Source organism: Cyphomyrmex costatus, unplaced genomic scaffold, assembly GCF_001594065.2.
Source record: "Cyphomyrmex costatus isolate MS0001 unplaced genomic scaffold, Ccosl1.0 scaffold122, whole genome shotgun sequence".
Lineage (NCBI taxonomy): Eukaryota > Metazoa > Arthropoda > Insecta > Hymenoptera > Formicidae > Cyphomyrmex > Cyphomyrmex costatus.
This window is the reverse complement of record NW_017275196.1, coordinates 1,206,230-1,231,452: the sequence shown is the minus strand read 5'-3', so window position 1 is coordinate 1,231,452 and position 25,223 is coordinate 1,206,230. Positions and strand designations below refer to the sequence as shown.

The following is a 25,223-nucleotide window of genomic DNA, read 5'->3' as shown; positions in this document are numbered from 1 at the left end:
GACGAAACAACAAACGCCACGTTGAATAAATGCACCGTGGGCGTATTAATCCTCCGGACGTGACGACTGCATTATGGCCCGAGGGAATTTAGTGAGACATACCACTGACCCGCGGGGGTTTAATGGCGAGCGGTTATGGCAGATATTCGCCATTATCGATTTCCTCGCGCGCCACTTCCGCCCTTCCCCGCTCCCCCCCCCTCCCTTTTCCTTTCCTGTCACGATGCGAATAAGACATTTATGAAACTCTTTATCGAATTTCACGATCGGCCAGTATGATGGAGCTGGATCGAAGGGCCTCTGGGATATCTCGGTTACAGGTATTGATAATCTTTTACGAAGTAAGAGATCGCTCGCAACGGTTCGATATCTTTTGCATAAGATATTCTTTGTACAGTCTATGCATCCGACTCGCAGAAGTTGTGCTAAAATATATCTCGCCTTCTTATATCTGCATATTTTAATATTTCGCAAACACATACTCGTGTTATGTTTAATATTTGAAAAACGATAAGAAAAATATGTTAACATTATTATATTATTATGCCTTATTTTGCTGAAACATATATATTTTGTAGATAATTATTATTATTATCAATTTCTACCAGAGCTTTATCATCATCAAATGGATATTAAATATTATAAAACATTTCAAGAATGTTTATATTTCACTATTATTTTTATTATTATTTTATTATTATTTTCTTAATAAAAGTTTCTTAATAAACTCAAAGTTCCTCCGAGTGAAATAGAACGAGATAAGGAACAATCGATTCTTTTTACAATAATAACTCGTCATAATACAATGTTAATTAATGTTTATCAAAACGTACACTCAAATTTATGTAACAGATTATTACATCTTGATAACAATTTCATATCATTGTAAATTCGCGTCTTTATCGTTTATTGCGAAAGGCATTACGTTTAAACGAAAGAAATGACATTCCGGCAAGAAGCTTCATTATCATCGTTCATCTTTATCCGCGCTATTCGCCCCACCCACAACCACCGCGCTTCTTCCGATATCCTTTTACATTTTTCAAAGGGGATTCAACGCTGTGCTTTGATTACCGTTTGAGAGAGCGAGAGAAAGAAAAAAAAAAAATCGCTCTCTGTCGACGTAACTATCTCGATCGCGCGAACTGACGACGTGTATAGCGTCACATGAGTGAATCCCATTTTCTGAAATTATTCGAAAGAGCTTAACCCTCGCAGCACGACGTTAGCGGAAGTACCAGCATGACGACGGCATAGTTAATTAATTAACACTTCTTGTCGTAAACTTCACCGTCCGGGGGATTACGTCTCGCGCGGCACACTGATTGTGTTGCACGAGAAGAAAAGGGATCGAGTAATATTGTCTACGTCGATGGCGCACTCATTTGCCAGGACGACGAGGGATGTATTCAGATACCGCCCCGTTCTCTCTTTTGCACGCGTGTCTTTCGTAAATCGCGACAGAAACGTGAGACGAAGGAGACGCGGATTAATCGCGGAGAAACGGCCAACAATTGTACGCCATTATCCCTGTTCGCCGGGATTCTTTTCTTCGCGTGCGCCGTGATGACGATCGGATTGAAAGGAACGCCGGAGAGAGGCGAAGAAAATCAGAGGTAGCGAGAAAGAATATAATAGGCGAGAGAGGCGAGAGGTTCCTATCTCTCTCGGTGTGCGAGCATATCGAAAATACGGTGAAAGAAGAAGAAGAAAAGACATAAAGAACAAAGAGAAAAGAATCGGACAGGTATATGAGAAGCGCGTGTGTCTATATAGAGCACCCCGGACATACGTGATGTACGACGGCGTTCGCGACGTAGGTGGCAATGAACGGAAGAGATCGCCGGACGTGGATAAGATATTCCGACGATGCTAGATTGTGCCGGCAAGTGCTCGGCGCTGCTTCCACGGACAGAAGCTTGCACAGCTCGTAGTTTATACGGGGAAGTTACGAGTTTCTATCTTACAGTCGCTTATCAGCGTGGAGCGCATCGCCCTCCCCCCCCCCTCCCCCTCCTTCTCCTCCTCTCTCTCTTCCTCACTAAAACCCAAAGTGTAATCCTTTATCGAACGTGACCCACGCAAGATTTCGGCATATTGTCGTAACTATCGTTAACGCTATTGATCTGATTTGTGACTGAAATAAATATTGTAATAAAATATTTGTTGTGTAAAGTAAAATTTATTTTTCAATCGTAAATGTAAATATATATATATGTATTTATGTTAGATATACGTCACGAAGAAGAGATTTAATATTACTTTTTTTTGTTGAAGAATAGTTATATTGTCGCGATAAAAATAATAGGATTTTTATTACTTCTCATGTAATCTGTATTGAGCCAAAATATTTTCTTTTTTTCATTTTTTATAAAATGGAAATTTTTGTAAAATTTAATATCAAAATGTTTTGAGCGAAATTGCTATTCTGTAAAAAAATAATTAATCCAATACATTTCTGTTATTTTTTTAATTTTTAATTTTTTTATATATTATCAATAAATAAATTTTTAATTGTTATCTGCCTAGCTAATATCGTTGTATACGTTGGTCCATTTAATAATCTCAATCCAAATTAAAAGACTGATTTTGTTTTTCCAAACTAAATATATATATACAATATATATTTAGTGGTATGAAAAAATCGATTATACTATAAAGGAATTCGTTTAATATTCGATCAAGTATTTGACGTAGGATAAGTAATTTAATAACCGCAAGCTTAATTATACATAAACTACGTTTTTTATTTTCGAGGCTTAGTCGAGTATTGATTTGTGGTTATTATCATCGAGGATTTTGCATAAAAATTTCATATATTGATATAGTATAATTATACATATATAATGATTATATAATATATATATATAATTATTGTATAAAGAATTATGTTTTCAATAAAAATCCAAAAAAAGCAAAATATATAAATAAAAGCACATTTTTAAACGAGATAATATACCTCACGTTATACAGATTATTTCGAATTAACTGTGACGAAGTAATATGCTAATTAACATAAATTGTATAATTCTGTAGAGCATTGAGAATGATATCCAAGGTACATCTCATCTAATGAAGTTGAATATTATTACAATAGTTCTGTGATAGAAAGTTCCTAATTGAGTTTCTACAATTGATAATCATTGTTCCTAAATAGTAATTATTCAACAATCGATATTTTGAATAATTATGAAAGTGATTATGATATCGATTTTCATCAGAGCTTTCGAAATCTTCTCTACTTAAAAATCTTGTAGTTATCTATACCATTCTCAATTTTTGATGTATAAAATATAATATAATTAATTATAAATGAGGTACATATCGACTTGTCATATAGCTAAATATAGACAAGTCACTTTAAACGTGTCTTTATTTCACGCTGAGTTATATTCAGCAAGAAATGAACGCCAGTGAGAAATTACAGTAGGTACGTAGATAAAAATCCTGATGATACCAAGTCGCACCGGTTCGCCGTTTACTTACTCAGCTCACGCTACACTAAGAAAGGGACTGCCGTTATTTGTTCCCCCGGGATTGCTTGTATTTGTTCTGCCAGCCGGTCGATCGGTTAGCAATTCGATAACAAACTTCACTAGTAAAGAGTTCTTATTTCTTTATGTTTTTTTTTTATTTTTTCTCTCCCTTTTATAATATTGTGTTTTCCACGAAGATGATCGAACGAGAACTAGATTTAAAGAATTTTTAAAACATCGCAATATATTAACATTGACAGGAGAATTTGAATAAAAAAAAAACTATATCTGTGTTTATATAGTATTTATATTACTACGAAAAAGAGAGAGAGAGAGAGAGAGAGTATAAGAAAACTGCTCTGTACACAATGCATTGATTATCTATATTTAAAAAAACCTATATTAAAAAATCCAATTGTAAATTTTTTTTACTAATATAGAACAAAAGTAACACGTTTTGATCGGTGAAAATAAAACTTATTATACGCATAATCGTTTTTCACGTCCTGTTACGTTACTCGATAACATATTACGAAATTACGCGACTTTAAAAAAATATCCCTTTTAACAGGTATATTCTCATCGTTGACAGAGGTTGAAAAATTTTATTTAAATGACATAAACGAGACAATCGCGGCGTTTATTCCGCTTAACCTGGGTGAATTTTTTGATGTGAATTGGAAACAAGCACCGCAACAGACGAGCGCGCTTGAAAATTTTAAATTACGAATGCGATTATAACGGAATTACTGGACAGAATCAAGATTCTATAAAATTCAATTTTAACATAGGATATTGAATGTACGTTTTCATTTCCTCTGAAGTATTAATGCGCGTAATCTATTTTTTGGGTTTTCATTTAACTTTTCAGTACTTAATTTTATTAATTAAATGATCGTAAATTTTTATACACGCTAAAAGTTTTCACGTATACGTATATCGACGTTAAATGATCAAAGATGTCTAACGTACTGTCGTGTACATTGACAAACATGAAACCAAAATCCATTATCATGGACGACCTTATTCGTAAAACTTTTCTAGCTTTAAAATGCATTCTGCTCTCAGGGTGCACAAAGATAGCGAACTTGAGATTTTTTGGCAACGCACAGCGGTATGATACTTATTTTTCTAGTTTTCGCTTCTTTTGCTGGCACTTTTCCCTGACCATTCGACTTGTAGCAATCACACATCGAGCACATATGTGAAAATTGATGTTTCTAAAAAAAAACAATAACCATGCACGAGAGCTACATAATTCCAAAAATGAGACCATGATGATTATTTATGTTATAGCGCGCTCCAATTCGTCAAATACTAAATATATATATATATATATAAATTCACTTATTTATAATTTAGACGTAGATATGGATGTCACATTTGACTTTTACATATATTTCATTTATAGAATATAGTTCCATTTTATAAAAATAGCATGTGCTCTAATTATTATTTATATTTATAATCTGCATTCGATTTTGCCTCATGATTTAAATGATAAATCTTATCAGCATAATCATCAATAAATCGCTTTCATAAAGATGTAGGAGAAATTTTTTGTAGTTACACGCGCAACAATAGCGTAATCGTGCAAGCAAGACCGGAGGGAGCATTTTTACGGAAAAATAAATAACTGCTCTTTTTCCCCATTTTCCTCCATACGTCTGAAGGATTTCTGTGAGAGGAGAGAGAGAGAGAGAGAGAGAGAGAGTTCACCGATATATTTGTACATATCTCTCGATGTGTTCCGGGATTCCGTCGCTACACGGATACTCGATAACAATGAGGCATCGTCGCACACGAGCCAAATTCCGGCGACGCGAGCGTTTTTACGGAAATTAGACGGTCTACCCTTCGAACTGGAATCGGTTTTTGTTCGCTCTATGGCTTTTCTGCCGGCGTAGCGATTTTCGGACGCGCTTTTGGGATACGCTCGCCCACGAATACGCTCTCCGTATCCGCAATGTCGAACAGTGCCGTGATCGCGGATCAGCCAGCGCGACAAAGTAGTAGAACCAGATATGCGGTCGGGCTTCGTTGCGTCCGAGTAGACAGACCGCCAGCTCTGAATGCCGACTATTCCGGATCGAATGGACCTGGCCTGGCCGCTCGGCCGCGACCGTATCGGCCTACCACCAGGTATGAGCCTCAATGGGAACCATATCGGATCGAAGGGCTGATTTTCGATGACCGCGGTCTGGCACAACACAGATGTCCAATGGCTACTCTTGGATATCGCTCGGACACTCAAACGTGTCTCCGATAGCCACAGTTCTGGATATTTATTGCCACTATTTGCTGCCGTGTGAAATCATACTTTAGATATCATTGTGTAAAACGTCAAATTGATACTATTCTTTGTCCGAGAAAGAGACATATTCCGAGCATTCTGACTATTTTATCATATTCACTATTTCTGAATCTTCTTTTTTACATAACCGTGATTAAAAATCAATACTTTAAAAATATTCAGATACTTGTGCGAAATAAAGAGAGAAATAGAACGAGGAAAGAGGAGGAGGGTGTTAAAAACAGTATAAATTAAAAAGCAGCAAACGTTCATATCAATCATCGCAAATGAAAAATCGATGAAATAGATTTTGAAATCTAAATATTGCAAGGCACTTGGATGCCAGAGGATATCCGAGAATAACCACCGGATATCTGTGCCAATGAAAGGAAACGACCTCGGCGACCGCCGTCTCTGCTTCAAGAGTGGAAAGACGAGCGACGACGTTAGCCGGAAGACACCGCGCGATATAGCAGTCGCGATGGTTCGAATAGAAATGGATATTGATTTTCGTATACCTACTACATACTGCGGAAACGAGACGCTTTCTGGGAAAAGCCAGGCGTTGTCTTCGCGGCTCTTTGTCTCGAGCGGAACGGAACGGGTCGAGCGGTGAAGGCGTTAAAGCAACAGGCTGGTTGTCGCCAACGTTCGTTGTGCTCTCGTCAAGTTCTACAGGGTTCTTCGGAACTCGGTTAAGGAGATTTTTCGGTCGCGATTTAAGCGGAGCGACGAGCTATTGTTTCTTCCAGCAGGGAAGGTTGCCTGGAAATTCATCTGTCTTTTTGTCGCGTCTGTCGCGCTCGTTTATCGCGAGTTTACGTTTTTCGCACCTTTCAAAGCGTGCCGTAGTACGAAACGCGAAAATATATACGTTTAGAACAATCATGTTTAATATTATTTTCAAGACAGATAATATACTATACATTTCTTTTCTATCAATTTCTCAAAAAACAATATTATATCTGCTCTGTTATTATAACTAATTTATGTCTGCAATTACACGCGAATTGGAGAGTTTTTCGTATTAAACTTATTATAAAGTAAAACTCGTGAATTTTTATAATTATAATTTATTAAAATAAATTAAAGTAGAAATTTATTTTAAAAATTTATTATGCCTATTAAGCATAATAAAAGTTTACGTGGAAAGAACGGTTTTGTAGAATTGTCTAAAAATTTAGTTAGTTAAATCTACGTACAGATCTGAAAATAATTTTATTTGATCACCAAAATAATTATGTAGAACGCTCAAACTGGTTGCTAAAATGTTAAAGCTTTTTATCAACGCTTGAGAATTATATATATAAATTTTTGATAATTCTATAAAATAATTATTTTCAGATCCATATCTAGCTAAATTTTTAGATATTTCAGCAAAACCGCTCCTTTCAAATTTATATGTATCAAAATAAAGTTCTAATAAATATAAATTTTTACACTCGTCTGAATAAATAAAATTTTACCATCTCTCTCTTTACAAAGCCATGGAAAATGCAGCAATAAAATAGTTAGATATTTTAAATTAATTTTGCTACCTTTAATAATTTGGTTTCTCGAAATGAGAAAAAAGGTTTCTCTGTCTAACGGGGCACAATTAATTCACTCACGTATAAAATAGATTGAAATGAGGTACACGTTCTACTATAATTTCCGTTTTTTAATTAACAAAATAAAGTGAGCTAATTGAGATCGCGGAATAAATGAAATAATACAATGATTTTTCAACCATTAAAAGATTGAGTTTAATTTAATTTTATTATAAAATTATCAAGAAGAATCACAAAAATGCTCGAGTAATAGCTATATAAAAATATTAAAAACAATAATCAGATATTTTCAAAAGATTCAATTGTATCTCACTTGACGTTTATCTAATACGTCTCTTGACGAGTTTTCATAAGGAACGGTCGAATGCTTCTCACACTTCGATTCAAAATTACATACGCCATCTTCGAACATTTACGTTTATTCAATGATAATTTGCGTAATTTAGGTTTCCATGTAAACGCACGCTTCGCTCCTGCCAATTCAACCGCCTTCCAGCGACTTCCTGGCGTGCAATTCAGTTTGCCTCCGTAAGAAAAAAAAAAAAAGGAAAAGAGTGAATTTTGTGTTACACTCTGGCAATCTCCAAGCGTATGTTAAACCATTTTGAAAAATTAAAAGGTAAACAGAGAACAATTTTACAAAAACAGTTTTATATTGGATTTTAATAAATGATCCCGCCGGTTCGGACTGCAAGATGATCCCCGATATCCTTCTCGGCGATAGACAGTTAATCTCGCTAGTTGCGCACATTGCGGCATTTATTATGCATTTATTCCTCGTCGGAACGAATACTGCCCTAGTACACCGCCGCGGAAGCGTTTCGCATCCAACGAAATTCGCGCGCGTGAGGAAAATCCGGGACGAGAGATCGAAGAAAACTCGCGGGAGCGTAATGTGCACGCTTAAGCGAAAACTTAAATTACGCGAGTCGTTATTGAATAGATGCAAGCGTCCGGTTAACGGCGGCATATAAAGCCGAATCAGAGCGTGAGCGTGCTGCTACTTGGCTGTTACGCTCAAATCGCTCGTCCCCGATCCGCGCCAATTTCTTCGACTTTAAACACCGGGCATAACGACCGAAGGGAGGCCAGCCATCGAAACGCAGTCAGTTTGATGGACGAAAATTCGAACGATCGCGAAAATCGTCGATCCCTGGCATCTCGCCCCTTTCTCGTTCGATCGACTCTTTCGTTACTCTCGCTCTCTTATTCTTTCTCTCTACTCGTCTCTCCCTCTCTCTCTCTCGACGCCTCTACGAATCCCCTTTGGCTTCTTGCACCACGATTTCCAGCTTCAATTTCGCATCGATAGAAGCGTCCCTCGATCCACGATGCTGGAAGCGCCTCTCTCTCTCTCTCTCTCTCTCAATCTGCAGTCGATTTTCTCGTGCATCGACCCAATTTCCCAGGCCGGTACGGGCAATTTAACACAGGTCTTCCCTCCACTTCGCCATGCCAGATTGGCGGAAGACCACTTTTTCAGTGCCTATCGTGGGATAAGGGTCAGAACCGATTTTTAAGAGCACCGCAAAACGGGTCCTGTGGACGTTACGGTAATCGAGGGGGCAGCTAGATGAGACCTCCCGATCTCGTAAAAAAATTCTTTTTTGACGAGCTAAGCGTTTCAATAACTTTGGCGATGGTTGCAACGTGAGCGAAACGTATGTAATTTCAAGAGATTCGAAAATAAAATTGATTTAATCCACATTTACATAAAATCTCGTAGGTTCACAAGATACAAAGTAAACGTAAAAAAAATTTGTTCTATCCCACTGTGTATTATAATATTAATTAGAGAGTTAAAAATATGAATGTATAAAAATCCGAATAAAAATGATAATTTTCCGATTTATAAGAGATCAATAATATCGTAATTTCCACATTTAGATCTGTAATTGCATTGATTATATACATGTATATATGCAGCGTACTTGGTATCGATTTATTATATAGATCAAATGATAGTGATTTTCATCGCCTTACTAATTTTTATCTTTCAGTGTACTGTATATTCTATAATAATTCTGTCAATTTATCTTCCTTCAATAAACTCAAGTTATTAATAATAAATATGGACGAATTGTAAAAGAGATTAATGGAAGAAATTGGTGCATAATAACAATAAATATCATTAATATTAGCGTGATTTTAAGTTGACTACTTGAAATATGCCCTATGATTAAAATAATTTTTGTTATTCTTTATTTATGCTTGCAAGATATTAAAAAAGCTTCAATATATTGCATTCTTACGTCAATTTGTATAACACTATTCCATCCTATAGAGAGAACTACAGAGAAATCATACGCAGGTTTCAAATTTTACTAAAAGAATATTTAGAAAATGGAAAGAAGAGTAAACTAAAATACATCTAGATATTAACAATTTTTCCATAACGTATTCTGTAGATTTATTTAGTTTTATTTCGCATAAATACGTGGAATATGTATATAATATCTTGATCCGATCTTTGTAGAACGTGAACCATAAAAAAGTAAAATAAGAATAATATATTCTAAAAACGTACTAATATTTTATTTATTATGGAATATATTTTATTATTATTAGTATATTTTTCATTATTTGTCAAATATTTTAAATCAATTATAGACATAAATGTGTTAAATCAATATCATATCCCTTTGTAAAATATGTTTGCTGTCCTCTTTTCACTCGTACATGCCGGCGAATTTAAATTCCGTATAAATTTTAAGCAACTTATGCACATGTAATTAGTAAACTCTAATTACCGAGGAATTATATACTGATTCATAATAAGATACCAAAATACGCTAGTAAATAATCTAATCGGCCAATAATGAATTGATAATGATAATAAACCGTATTTTATAAGCTTTGCAGTCTCTATACATACGTTTGCATATGTACGTGTATGAATAATAGATCAACGGATGATAATTAAATATTATACTAATAGTTCATCTGGCAGTCGATTTGTCGGACGTTATTGCGATATTTGCAGATCCATTATCTCAGATTAAAATAAGAGCTAATTTGACACTTACCAACACGATGCGCAGAGGCGGAATTATAACTGCGACCTGTAAAGCACACAAATATTCAAATTTTCACAACGTACAAGGCGATCAATATCATAATTTCAAGGAATAATTATTGCGCACGCTCAATATTATATTTATCTCTCAAGCGTATAGAGATATCCAACAAAGCGCACAATAGAATTTTAATTTTAAAATAGAGAGAATCTCTCTTTTCTTTTTTAAATACAATTTTTAACGAATTGTTTATTTTGCAAACGGAAAAAGTTTCTCCTTTAATTCTTACGTAAATCCACCAAATGTACGGATAAACAGTGAAATGTACAAATAACGTTGAAATATAGTAAATAATCAATTATAAATATAATAAATAAGACGCATAATAAATTATAAATTACAATGTATAATAAATAATAAAATATATTCACCCCCTGTGGTCGTTCCGCCTGATATTTCCCAGATCCCGGGTGCTTCTCTCGGTTCCTTGCTGCTCCTTTATGGCACTCACTCGCGAAAACACGATTAATTACGCGCGCGCGTGCTTTGTTCGCACACCAAAGTACGACAATCTCGCGGCACTTCGCACGACATTTCCAACGTTAGCCGCACGTGACGCCGCGTACTTCATTGCGATGAAAGGACGCCACGAAAAAAGATACGATTCCGCCCGGCGCGGGCGCCCGTCATGACGACTCACGTTATATAATCATCGCGGCGGACAAATCTCGCCGGAGGCCCTTAATCGTCGTACAAACTCCGGATTTGCGCTGTGTGTTTAACAAATATCAAGGTTAATCACGGCCGTATTTACCAGTCAAACTGATCGCGTCGCCACACTCGACGCGAGCCCCGCGACGCCCCCGTGTCGCTTCATGGACGTGAACTTTCCGCAAATTGCAGTGTCGGCAACTTCACGTCCGTGCCGCGCGCGAACACGAGGCGAGGCAAATTGACCAATTGAGACGCGACCTACCGAACCGCTAAAAAGATATACCACGCGCGTTTCAATTGTCAATAATATACAATCATACAATATTGTTGAAATGCGATATATTTCGAATGTACAAATCCGGGTAAATTATTAATAATAGATCGCGTATCTCGACGAGAATCGCGGTCAAATTACATTCGAATTGGCGAAAAGCTCAGAATGCATGATATGTGGGATAACACATTCGAATCTGAACGTAAAGAGATGTAAAACACTAATTTATCATTTCTATCGTCACACAATTGCTACCTCCGTACATTTGAATAAACATCTTTAAATAAACCTCCCGGATGGCATAGGCATAGAGAATGAAAAAAAGAAATACTTTTTTAATTCCTGAAATGAATTGTTATTTCGTCTCGTTTCTATTTTAGAAATATTCCGAGGAGATTCAAAATTCATTTTTATATCATCAAATGTGAACTTTTTTAAAAGGTATTATTTTCCTAGTTTTTTCTATTTCTTAAAAATCATATTTCAGTCTTTATGCAAATTAAATAGTACTTTTAGTGATAACATATATAAATATATATGTATATTATTTTTTAATATTCTTTTTAAGTTTATTTCAAACAAATTCATGGGGCCATGGCCTTCTTCTTGGAATCTCCTTTTTTTTTAATATTTATAGCAAAATGTTACACTTTTAAATGGTTAATTACAATTTTAATATTCCAATTTTTTTTATTTAAAGAACAGATAAACGTAGATTTCGTTAGATTATTCTTTTTTTATGTTAATAATTTAAATCAAAATGTTTTAATAATAAATTACATTTCGATAATATACCTTTTTAATGAAATAATTTGAATCATAATTTTTGATATTTAAAAAAGTTTAGTTTGTGGTCGTCCTTAATAAATTTCTAGATTCGCCAATGATAAAAAGTTGCTGATATAATTGGTTAATAGGAAAAGTTGACCGATCTCACGCCAGATAATAATCACTAACTGGTCATTAAGTTATTAGGAATGATACGTCTCTTCGTAATATATCTGCCTCGAGCTCGTCTCAAAGGATAACAACGTTACGGCGGCGTATGGAGTCGTGTCCGTTGTCCCGCACGTTCGAGTTTCGTAGTACGAATGGCAACACGGCAACTTTGTGTAAATAACAGCACGCCGAACGTTACGAAAACAAACGGCGAACGTAGTGCGCCACAACCAATTCAATAAAATATTTAACGTATCCAATACAGCAAAATATTTAACGGTACGATGGCACCGTTCGCTCATTTAAAACGAACTATTTATTCGTTTGTTGTGCTCGCTTGGTTCATCGGTGTGAAGTTCACTTAAGATAAAACGTAATTCGTGTCAAAAATCCAGATAGAATTCCATTTACAATTTTGTTTTCTTTCTTTTAATATATGTAAAACGTTTGAAAAATTAAAGCAGACACGTACCTAATCAGATTCGATAAATAAGGAGTATTATGATTTTTAGATGTATTTATTTGAAGAGAATAAAACTTGTTAGCTTCATTTTATTACACATTCGTAATTATTATTTCTCTTTACATTTTGTGGATTATAAAATATTAACATTTTAATAAAACAAAAATTTTAATGAATTAAAGAATAAAATTGCGAATAATCACTTTTACTTAAAAATTATGCTATTTTCTTTCACTTTGATAAAAAATTAATCAAAGAGTAACGAACAATTAATTTTTCTTTCTTAATCATACAAAGGTAACTTTTATTTCAATATAAATTTAATTCTCAGTACACGCTTGTACTCGAATTTGTATGCTATGCGTCCTTTTTTTAAATACATAACTTTATAAATACTTTTTAAAGATGTTATAAAATAAATGTAAAAATCACTTATAAAAGATGAAAATTCCCGAGACATAAACCACCCATGTGTAATAAAAAAAAAAACTAAAAATTCATTTTGTGTATACTAAATTAATAATTTTTCTCAAGTAAAGTAACCGATCAAATTTTAATTAAAGATTATACAATTCACATATAACATAACATCGACTACTAGTATGATTTATGGTATCCTTAATAATTTGTTATAATTTCCATGTATAAGAAATACCGAAATTAATCGTAACAGTAAAAAGTCCCTATGTGAGTGGTTATAAAATCAGTAATAAATAATAGAGCTACATATCTATAAACCTTTTAATTACTATGTGTGCGCACATTTTATGCGATATACTATCAGTCAACTTTGCGATTCGAAAACTTTAACTAAGATTTTCCATTGTAATTTCTAGAATAGGCAACTGTTAGATTTATTTGACGATGATATATACAATGTGACATTATCCATGTACCGTTTAATATTCGCAACGTGAAAACGTACAACATATTTTTGCAATATTCCGTGTACGTGACGCAATTTAATGTAACTGATCGGCGTGAACTGTTTTTCCGCAAGTACGACCGCGCTGCCGCGGCGTAAGCTTCACGCGCGTGCAATTTCAGTGACACTCGGTACGGCGCGTGTATATTTGCGAAGTGAGGCCAGAGAGTGCCGCGGCCCCGTTCCGTCCCGCGTTCAGGCGAATTACCATATTCCGTGTTTCCCGGCCATGCGCTACATGTTCCCGTTGGGCTTGGCCCAGATTCCGTTACCTCTCCGCTTAATAAACAGAGCCTTTACTGTCTCGCGCGCGTGCAACGCAGTCTCCGCACTTGAATCCAGTTATCTTTTATTGCGGATTCCGCTCCTCCTCGCGTAACCATCCCCCCACGTCCAGGCCACACACGACAACGACGGCGTGGTCTCCGCGTAGTCGCTCAACGCCCGGGGGCGTCTATTTTTACTTGGTTTTACTTGGCTGTTGGCAAAATTCAGATTTTTATTCCGCGTTCCTACCGCGCGCCATGTCGTCGTGTCGCTCGTTAGCGCTGACGTTTTCGCGACAACGCTGCATTAGCATGGATATTATTCACGTGAAAGCCGATGGGTTTTGCACGGGGGGTGGTGTTGTACGCGCGGGGTTAAAAAGACGGGATAACACGAGTATCGCGGCGTCGCGTCGCGTCGCGCGCATTTGCTTTCTAAGCGTACGTTGTGTTATCAAGTTACACGGATAAGGAACGGTGAAACTTTGTCACTAACACTCGCGCGCGAGATCGATCCGCGCGCGAGTCGCCGTGCAAATTAATAGATCCACGGTATTTGTACTGAGAACTGGCGTCACTGGCGAGTCCATTCACGTAAGAGGAGTTAGTTTTCTGAATAGAATTAGCATAATCCGCTCCTTTCGCTAAACACTCCACGGGAATCACCTACCGAGTTGTATTTGGTGTCTTTACGAGTTAAAGCCGGTATTCGTTTTATATGTTATTTGAAATACATCTCTCGTATATCAAAGCAAATGAAGTTTGTTTAAATTAATCAAAGGATGTAAAGCGAGAGCGCACGTACTATACTTTTGTCCTTCATCATGACACTTATTGCGAAAATTTATAAAAATGCGCATTGTTCTCGTGTGATGTAAGAATGATTGCATCGAGTTAGCATCTCTGAGGTAACAAATCGTCGAATAGTATTCGAGTGATGGTAAACGACTAAAAGGACTTTGAGAAAGGAAGGGCTCGAGTGGAATGAATAAAGTTTCGTAAAAAGTGAAGGGTCCAGTTGTAAGAGAGATGGAGCACACGAAGAGGGAAGATTTTAAATCGGGTGAACCAATGTTGTTGATGATGCACATCCCGCGCCAACATCCCCTGTGACATAGAGAAAGAGAGCGGACCGGAGATAAAGTAAAGAACGTTTTATTCACATGCAATCGGGTGAATCATTGATCGTCAAGCCGACTGCATAGGAAACTGGGAAAATCCTGGGGAAAAAAATGGCGTTTTCATGTACTATTAAAATATTCGAAAAAAGCTTTCAAACTTTTTAAATTGTTGACAAACTTAGTTCCATATTGTATAACATGGATATTGTATGAAGAAGTAAAATTTACTGAATATATTTAAGAACGACGGAGAGAGAAAAAGATATTATTCGCTCTATATATATCAAGGTACAATTATATCACAGGAGCTAAATAATGAAGCAACAAGAGAGGCACATACGCGCGGGAAGAAAAATGTAACCACGAAAGAGAAGGGCTTTGCTGTGTAAGAGAGCCGTCACTAAAAAGTGTTACGAAGAACAGGCTGGAGCAACACCTGCAAGCCATGAAATATTACGACTATTTATTCGGTTCTTTTTAAGAGAATATATATCCTCGACCAATGAATATATCCGAGGTCTTGCCAAGACTTTTCCCAGGTCCTTCCGCAATATCAATTTACTTCTTCGCGATTTTGAATTGTATCGTTTCTCCTTCTTGCGCAGCAAACGCTGAAGGACTAAAAACGTACTGTTTTCTTTTATGCGGAGATTATCTTCTTTAGAATGAAAACTAAACAAGAAACTTTCTCTTTCTTGATAGAATTTGATAGTTCCTACCATTTATTGACAATTTGTAAAGCCTCTAGGACTCCATTGTCCATGGATTCTCTTCGTACAGATAAGAACTTGTGGAACTACCGTCACTATCGGAGAAGCCGTGGATATCTAGTACAAACCAATATTAGAAGTTTGCAGTATATATTATCAGACCCATGTATTATATCTAATACTATATTATTTATTAATAAAATTAAAGCTCGCTTTAAATGATTTATGATGTATAAAGTTGAAATAGAATTCTCTCTCCATTTATTATACATATATCAAATATTATTAATTTATTATGAGTTGATATAATTATAAATATTATAGTTTAAAAAAGAATAAACAAAAAATATTGTATTCTTATAATCTCTCTCATATTTAATTTAATATTATCTTGGTTAAAACACAAAAATTCAATTGTCTAAGGGAACCCAAGTTTTCTTAACGCATAGAAAATAAGTTACAGCCTCAAACTTGTGTTTTAAGAAAGAAATGTAATGTTCTTTCATGTGTATAAAGTTATAGAAAAATTTAGGTTTGGCTATCGGTAGTTGCGTTAAGTCGTTTTACGATTAACCTTTTAAATAAAGTAGATGAGAGTACAAATATCCTGAAAATTTTTTATTCTCATTGTTATATTTTTTAATAGGTATGTATAAAATTATAAATGTTAAATTTACATTATTTATTTGAGACAGAGGAAGGTAAAAGTAATGAACTTTAAGACTTCCGGATGTTATACATTTTATTTTCCTTTTCCTCCAGAACAAGGTTTTCGGAATAACTATGCATCGAAACGCGCTGTATAGTTACCTACTTACTTAAAAGTTAAATGATAAAATAGAATTAGAATTCACCCACTCTCTGCACTTGACTGTCTTGCGTATGGCTGTATGAAGTTTATTCAACTTTGCGAAATTTAATTTACTTTCAGGGTGAGGGGGCATGTTGATGTGTCGGCGGTTGCTGCTGATCGCAGCCGCGATCGCGGCCTCGATCGGGGCTGGCTCGACTAGTTACCACCCCGGCATCTCGTCGTCGGACTATTCCGGATACCCGAGTGGATACGCGGTTTACTCCGGCGCGACGTCACCCGAGTCCTCGTCGTCGAGCTCGTCCACGTCCGGCCCGACATCCGAGCTCGAAGCCAGTAACACCGAGTCGCTTTGCCGACCGTCCGAGTTCCTATGCAGCACCACCGGACATTGCATCGCGCAGGACAAGTACTGCGACGGCGAGAATGACTGCGACGACAAGTCTGACGAGCCGAGATATTGCACTCGTGAGTACCTCCGCGAACGAACGGAGACGTCGAACAAAGCAAATCGCCGGGACAAATCGATACGTCGAGGTATCTCTGTGTCTCTAACTCTCTCTCTCTCTCTCTCTCTCTCTCTCTCTCTCTTCTCTCTCTCTCTCTCTCTCTCTCTCTCTCTCTCTCTCTCTCTCTCTCTTTCCTTCTCCTTCCTGAGGAAAGAGGAGTCTTTTATTAATATTATTAATATTATTATATATTTAGAGACATAATCTGAAAAATAATAAATAAATTCAATCAGTCATTTCCTGCAGGAAATATGTATATTGTTATGATTCTTCTGTCAAATCTGTTTTATTGCTGAATAATTATAACAAAAAAGCACAAAGTAGATAACCAGCGTCAACCAATAGATTACCATTATCGTGTTCCTAAAAATTAAACAGATTTTTGTTTATCGGGCGGGTTATCCCTATAGGATTAATCATTGTCAAGCAGACAGTCAAATATCTCTATAGTAAATATACTGAATATAGTAGCAGATCCACAATGTACATATTCGATAATAAAATGAAAAATGTATTGACAACCGATATTAGAAGTAAAAAAAATAATTGCAATTGTTCTTGCTTATGTACGATTGCTTGTTTATCTGTCATACTTAAAACAATGTGAATTATTGAATATATGAACCAGGAGCGAAGTTTTCGCTCGTCCAAGCAGATAATATTCCAGTAATTATTTGGCTGTGCATTATCATTTCAGCTTAATTTGTATAAAAATCAAAATTGCACAATGATATAAAACTCATTCATAGAATACATGTCATTCATAGAATATATGACATTAGCGTTGGGTTTGTTTCAACACATACGGCTTGTATATTAGCATGCAAACGCACAATTAAATAATTTTTATTTAATAATTTAATGAGGTAAATAATTCGTTCGTTCATTATTAGTATAATAGTAATTACCACTTCATACGAAATTTAATCGATTTGCAAAGCTCAAATATAATTATGTTACACAAATATCGCATTTTCATCTCTCTGAATTTTTAATTTTCGATAATATATGCAATATATTTCAATAGAAACGTAACATAATAGGAGGAATTTATTATAGCATTCATGATCCAATTCCTTCATAAAATTTCAAATTCGTATTAAAATATGCGCAGGCCCATATGAGCTAATTACATGAAACAATTATGGTATACTTTATATGCTTTTAGTAGTCATGAAGTAAGAAGACGAGAAAATATAGCAATTGAATAGAAGATTTTCAATCAGCATTGTTATTAACTAACACTATTAATCAGCATTGTAGTAGTCTTTACGGATTTGTGCATTATATTCTGTACACTGCTATTAGGTTGATAAATATTACATCACATTATAAATAAAGCTATAGCAATGTAACAATGTGACGTATGTATTAAGTGTAAATATAAAAATACAAGAGCTGTAAATTTGAGTGTACATAAATGTCTATAAATGTTGAACTAAATGTGCGTCTGAAAAAAATAGAGAAAGAGAGAGAGAGAGAGAGAGAGAAAGTAATTAGGAGTTTATATTTTATAAAATAATGTATTATTATGCCGTGTTGTATAATCTAGCATAATTGTGCCCCAGGATTCATTTTTTGTGTATAATAATTGCGCGATAAAAACATTCCAGCTTAGCTTAACCGGACTTTGTTCGGCTTGATATACGAAACTGTGAGAGTAGTTAGAGGAGTTAATATTTTGTTTCGAATATAATATTTTATCCGTATTACGAGTATAATCACAACGGAATATATTGAAATATTTCAGAATATATTTTCCCAGTGTGTGATTGTGAACGCATGACGGAAACATTTCGTGCAATCGGACATTATACGCTTCGATGTGCAGGACACCGTGTGCTTAGTTAGGCGTTAAAATTCCCTTGGATATTATTTTACCACGTAACATAACACGCAGAAACGGGGCAGTTTACTTTTTCCGCGTAATTATCGCACAATGAAAAAAAAAGGAAACAGCCGAACGAACAAACAAACATTTTCAGCTTGCAATCGGACGTTGTACGGTGACGTCGGTCGGACCTACAGAGTGGAGATCCGCCGGCCGAGGGAGGATCGACTGCCATTCCTGTGTCACCTCAACTTCACTGCCGCCGGATCCGATCTCGGGGATCTAGTCCAGGTTGGACATAGAAATGATGTAGTTGTAGAAAATAATGCTGACTGGTGCCCGGTTGGCGTGGGGAGTCTGTCATGGAGCAGACAGCGGACCGCGTCGCGTCGGAGCCCGGATAATAATTTATATCCCGGCTTTTACGATTCTTATCGCGTTTATTGGCGAAATTAAATCAGCTCCCACGCTGAGTAAACACCGCGTCCGCCATTGCGCTTACTCCACAGATCCCCGATCCTCAACTGTAAGTTCCCGGATATATATATTTTCAGGTATATATTTTCGATCCCGATTGATATTGACATATCGATTATTACATCTCTCCGCAATGATAGAACCGATATTTACATTGTTAGCGGAGTACAATCAAGCGGTCAAGAGCATAAAGTTTTCACAATAGACGGGTCGGGTATCTCGGGATACATAAAAACGTAAAAATGACGGCGTACAAAAAAAAAACTAGAAAGCTTCTGAATTTTTTAAACAGCTTTCTTCGGCACTTTTATATATCTAAATCAAATTTACCCATTAAAAGATTTCTTTAAATTATCTGCTAAATTTAATGTATAACTATAATAGTTACTTCTTAAATTATGTTAATACTTTGCAAATAGTATATACAATATATACATACATACATATTATATAACATATATTTATATTATGGAATTTATAAAATACTTATTTTATATACATAATAAAAAAAAAAAATTTTATATTCGTGTTAAAACGGTTCACTCAAATATTTGCCAAAATTTGGTGTTGAAATTTTAACATATCTAAGTATCAATTTAACTTAATGTGATTATATTAAATTGATATTTAACATTTTTTAGTGTCAAAATAACACAGTTTATAAATGAATAGGAATAAAAATAATATATTTAAAAAAATAAATTTTAAAATAAATGAATAAAATATATATTAATTTTACGAAAACAATATTCTTTTATATACAATTTGCTTATAAATTTTGCCAGTATTATATTTATTATATTAATTTTTTATTATAATACAATATTTGTATTACTTTTTAACATATTTATCTTATGTTAAATTATAATAAATTTACAAAAATTTGAGTGAAACGTTTGGGACATGGCACGTGGAACATGTTAAATTTAACACGAAGTTTCCAACTGTATATTTTCATATTACCGGACTTGTATAATTTTTGCCCTATGAAACTTCCTTCTTGTGACTCCTCTTATTCGTTCTCATATTTCACGAAAAATGTTGTACATTGCGAAATAATTAACGAGGTTATTATAGAAATATTTGCTTTTATCGCGAAGGGCTTGTATTATAACTGGTATTCTAACTTTTATCTTTAGTTTTATTTCCAACAAAAACCGTTAGCCAGTTGCGCACGCGGATCCTCGCTGGCTCATAACTTTTAGAATAATGCCCCCCTCCCGTGGCTCCGATGTTACAGTTAACTTTTGATACCTTCACGGTCGGCCGCTTTCTATCCTTTACGTCGGAAGGATGTCCAGATGGTTTCATGACTATTCGCGAGGAAGGTCGTCCTGCGACGGGAGGACAATGGTGTGGCAGCGCGTGGGGCTACACCGTCTATTACAGCGAAACTCCTTCCATCAATCTGACTTTATATTTACTACGTTTATCAGAGCAGGTAAGAAATTGTTTCAGCTCAGGGAGATACGCGATATGATTTTCCGCAATTTCACCGCGGCAATATGGAACTTTTATCGTAGTTGTTCCAGCAGCGTTTTAATTTAAATAACGATATTTAAAGTTGCTTTTTCCTGTCAGAGAAATATTGAAAACATCATTCATTATTTGTTACGTCGCTATCTCTTCAATTTTTAAATTATAAATTTGTTAAAGTTAAAATCGACTTGCGAGCGAATTGTCCACAACAAAAGGTCGTAAAAAAATTCCGAGGCGATCAGCACTCGGGATATTTTGAATAAAACTTTCCACTTTGAGAATGTTCATCGTGAAGTAAAAAGGAACGACGTGTTACGATATCGTGGCAAAATTTCGGGAAATTCTTCCGTGTCTCAGGGTATCGGCTACAACTTCGACTTCAAGCTGTCGTACAAGTTCCTGAGAAGAAGCGAGGCGCATCTCAGATACGGAAACAGTAGTATGTCCACATGGCGCGGCGAGCTGGTAAACGGCACGTATTGCGATCGCGTCCTTACCAAATGCGATACTAGAGCCTGCCGGCTGCAGTCGCCAAATTATCCCGGAGTTTATCCCAGGAATGTCACTTGCTACTATCGGGTGGAGCAAAACCGCGCGCCGGTGGGTCATCGGGCTCTACTCGCCGTTAGTCAGCGAAACAGTCACAAGATACACATTAAGGACCAGGTCGTGAAATACGACAGAAGTCAGCGAGTGCTAAGGTAAATCCCTGATGCTAATGACGCTTATCAAATCAATATTCAGTAAAGTATAATATCAAATCAATATCACTCTTTTCGCGAGAAAAATTATCTTAAATATTGCAAAAAGCCATAATTTAGCATGCTGGTGAAATTCAATTCGTGTCGTCGTGTTTTCAGCAAAACATTTATAAAAAGAACATCTTGTCCGGTATAAAATCATTCGTTAAAATCATTTAATATTCGAAGTGAAATTCACGCGCTTTTCAAGGGTGTGGGATCAGTGCAACGTCGTGCAGGATTATTTAACGGTATACGACGGAGGTTCAACCTCAGACCGAGTACTTGTAAGACTGTGTGGAGGAGATGCGGTGCCAGACATCATCAGCAGTCACAATACCATGTTGTTAGAGTTTCATACGTCCCCGTACGACAATCCGTTTCATCCAGTACCGCTGTCTTTCCTGCCAGGATTTGAACTCGAGGTTCAGGTAATGCCCGGGTATCACATAATACCTTGTCACATAACATCGTCAAACGAATTTGTTGCGAAAATATGAAAATTGCAATTTGTGAAATTAATTATTTGTGATTATTGTAATGTCGCAAATGGATTATTAAAATGTAATAGAGAATTTGATTTAAAATACATAATTATAAATCAAAATTAAATATATAATCAACAATTTATCGATTGCTTCTTTATACGGTATACTGACAATGAGTATACATATGTATGTATGTGCATTCACACAATAGGTGATCTTTGTCGACGAAAAGTCGCGCAGTTTTGTGAAAGAGAACGACAACTGCGATTTTTATATATCCGGTGACGAGAACTCATCGGGCATTTTGGAAAATCCGAAACACTCTTTACCGCCGAACACAACGTGTCGTTATCATTTCCAAGGGAAACTCAATGAAATCGTTTGGTTATCGTTCGTTAAATATTACGCCGCCAGCGTGGAAGCTGCTGCAAGTATCGACACCGCCGCTGATTGCAATGCAAAGCTTCTGATATGGGACGGCGATATCACAGTGGACAAACTTACTTTCAGCCGAAAAGTACGTACCAAATTGTATCCCGCCTCTACAAAGTCTGTTACTTAGCAACTTTCTTGCTTCGTTACTGAAGTAATATAACTTCGTTACTAAAGTAACTTTGTTAGTAAAGTAATATAGATATAAATATAAATTCAGAAAAGAGTGCTTTGATTCCACGAGCAAGAGAAATGCATAATCTAAATATCTCGCAAGAGAAATTATGAAATTTCCTCCGCGAATTCTAAGGATATAATTATTCGAGAATAACGTCAAAGATTCTGTGCATTAATATATACCTTACGTGACGAAATTGTCAAATTACGTTAATACGATTAAACATTCTTGTCTTATTTCCGAAGAATATCGCATACTATAGAGAAGTATAAGACATTAAGGAAACATAATATACGTAACTTTGCACATTTTCACACGCGATATTTTACGATGAGGATACGATCTCATCTCTTCTCTGATGCATCCCGTGTACAATAATTTCGCAGAACGTCACGCTGATGGGGCAGTTTTGTAAGGACGACATACCGCGACTCTGCGACCACAGTCTGTTGCGTAACAGCAGCCGTCATACGCGGCCGTGTAGCCTTACGGAGAGTTACGTGTCGACCGGCCGCGACCTCACCCTGGAACACATATTGCGCCAGGGTAGCGCGCTATATCCAATAAGTTTCGTGCTGCGCTACGAGTTCGTCCACGAGGCAATCTCGTGTAACCACGTGTTCACCTCGGCGCCGTCGGCATCATCCACGTCTTCCACGTCGTCATTATCGTCCGCTTCTGCATCATCGTCCTCGTCCTCCTCGTCGTCCAACGCCGGAAAGTTCGCCTCACCGAAGAACGTGTTCTTCTACGGCCGCGGTGGAGCGCAGAATCTGAGCTGCGTGTACAGATTCGAGGCCGAGTCCGATCACAAGATAGAGCTGTCCTTCGTCAGGGCATCTTTCGGTGGCAAGAGTTGCGCGTCTTACGTGGACCCGTTGGTGAATCGATGGACGTGCGACCGCCGCATGGCGGATATTAAAAAGTTCGGCATGGCGGATCTAGTTGTGGCTGAATACCCTTGGGAAGGAGTCGAATTGGTATGTCTGACGTAATAAAATCTTTTTTTTCTCCTTCAATGCCTTTCATTAAAAGATTTTTAATCGCCACTCTCCCTTTTTCTCATTAAAAAGTTGTTTTATAAGTTCTGTCCCTAAAGGGATTATTATATAAAAGTCTGTAAAATTTATGTCTAAGTAATTAATTACAATCGAATATCTTTGAAATAAAGTAATATATTTCTCCCCCTTTTCGTAATCTTTTGTAATCTTTTGCTTTTAGGTTCGCGATTGTTTGTGCTCGAACGTGAGTGAGAGAATCGTTGTGCGGACTCTGACATCGAACGTGGTGGAGGTCAGGTTTACCATCACGCTCATGAACGTTACCCAGGATTATCGAGACTTCTTTTTCGAGGGGGAATATCGTTTCGTTCCGGTGGGCGCGGAATCGAATGAGCACGGATGTTCAACGAGACTCGAGGAGCGACGATTGCACGGCACCAGTGGCGAAATTTCCCTCAGGAGTCCTTTGCCGCGGGTGATTCCCGGTCTGGCTGCAGTGGAGGAGATCCTAACGAACACGGAGGATCTCACCGCGACGCAATGCGTGAACGAGCCGTGGCTGATCGAGCCTGAAGACGCGCGCATTAACTTCCTGTACTTGAGAACTGCCGGCTACGGCATTACCTTGGACAACGTCGAAGAGTGCACGACTCTGAATAGAATCGTTATCTATTCAGCCGCGAACACAAAAGAACGCAGTGTGATCTGTCCGGAGGGTGGCGTCGATACGGCCAGGACCGTCGACTTTTTCTCAGGTGGCTGGAATTATAGCGCCGTGAATGCCAGCGTGACGATGGCGCAGCACTCCCGCAGCTTCGTCGTGGAATTCCTCCAGCGGGAACCAGGTTTCTACGCCGTCACGTGGATCGCGATCTCCAAACGCTCGCCAACCGTGTCCAATGTGGGTGCCAACGCATTTGCCATACTGCCTGCGGAAGATTGCCCGTACAAGTTCGTAATGTAATTTTCATATATATAAAAAAATCAGTTTTTTTATTTACCGTAAAATATATAAGTGTCAGAGTTTAATCGAAATACAACCACTTAATTGGATTTCTGTCTATCTCTGTCATTAGGTGTCCAGAAATCCAGGCATGCATCAGTTCTGTCCTGTGGTGCGATGGTGTGCGTCATTGTCCCTCAGGCTTTGACGAAGAAGAAGCCAATTGCTCGTACCGTTTCGGAGTGACGCTGCTGTACGTCGCGGTGGGCGCCGGTGTCCTCGGTATATTCCTAATCCTCCTGTTGGCCACTGGTTGTCTCAAATATTGCCTCTACCGGCACAAAGCGCGCAAGAAGAAGAAGAACGTTGCTCTGAACGTCAATCATCTCCATGTGAATCACACTCATCACAACAACGGCTTGACCGGCAGCCGTCTGAGTGGACGTTACAACTTAACCACACCCCAGGAAATGTACCTGGAAAATTACGGGAAGGATAGTATTTGTTGACAATACGCCATTGCCAATATCGAGACCACCGTGTGAATAGTCATGATTTTTAAATGCCTACCTCGCTCTGGGCCCCC

The 25,223-nt window shown here is 36.9% G+C and overlaps 1 protein-coding gene across 1 annotated transcript; it reads left to right on the top strand.

Moving 5' to 3' along the window:
* The first annotated feature begins 16,690 nt into the window (after positions 1-16,690).
* On the top strand, positions 16,691-25,206 carry LOC108780180 (uncharacterized). Its single transcript, XM_018547811.1, has 9 exons — positions 16,691-17,027; positions 19,054-19,247; positions 20,617-20,817; positions 21,213-21,556; positions 21,807-22,026; positions 22,295-22,600; positions 23,080-23,673; positions 23,915-24,645; positions 24,771-25,206. The coding sequence occupies exons 1-9, from the start codon at positions 16,691-16,693 to the stop codon at positions 25,144-25,146; spliced, it is 3,303 nt and encodes a 1,100-aa protein (XP_018403313.1). The 3' UTR covers positions 25,147-25,206.
* The last annotated feature ends 17 nt before the right edge of the window (positions 25,207-25,223 follow it).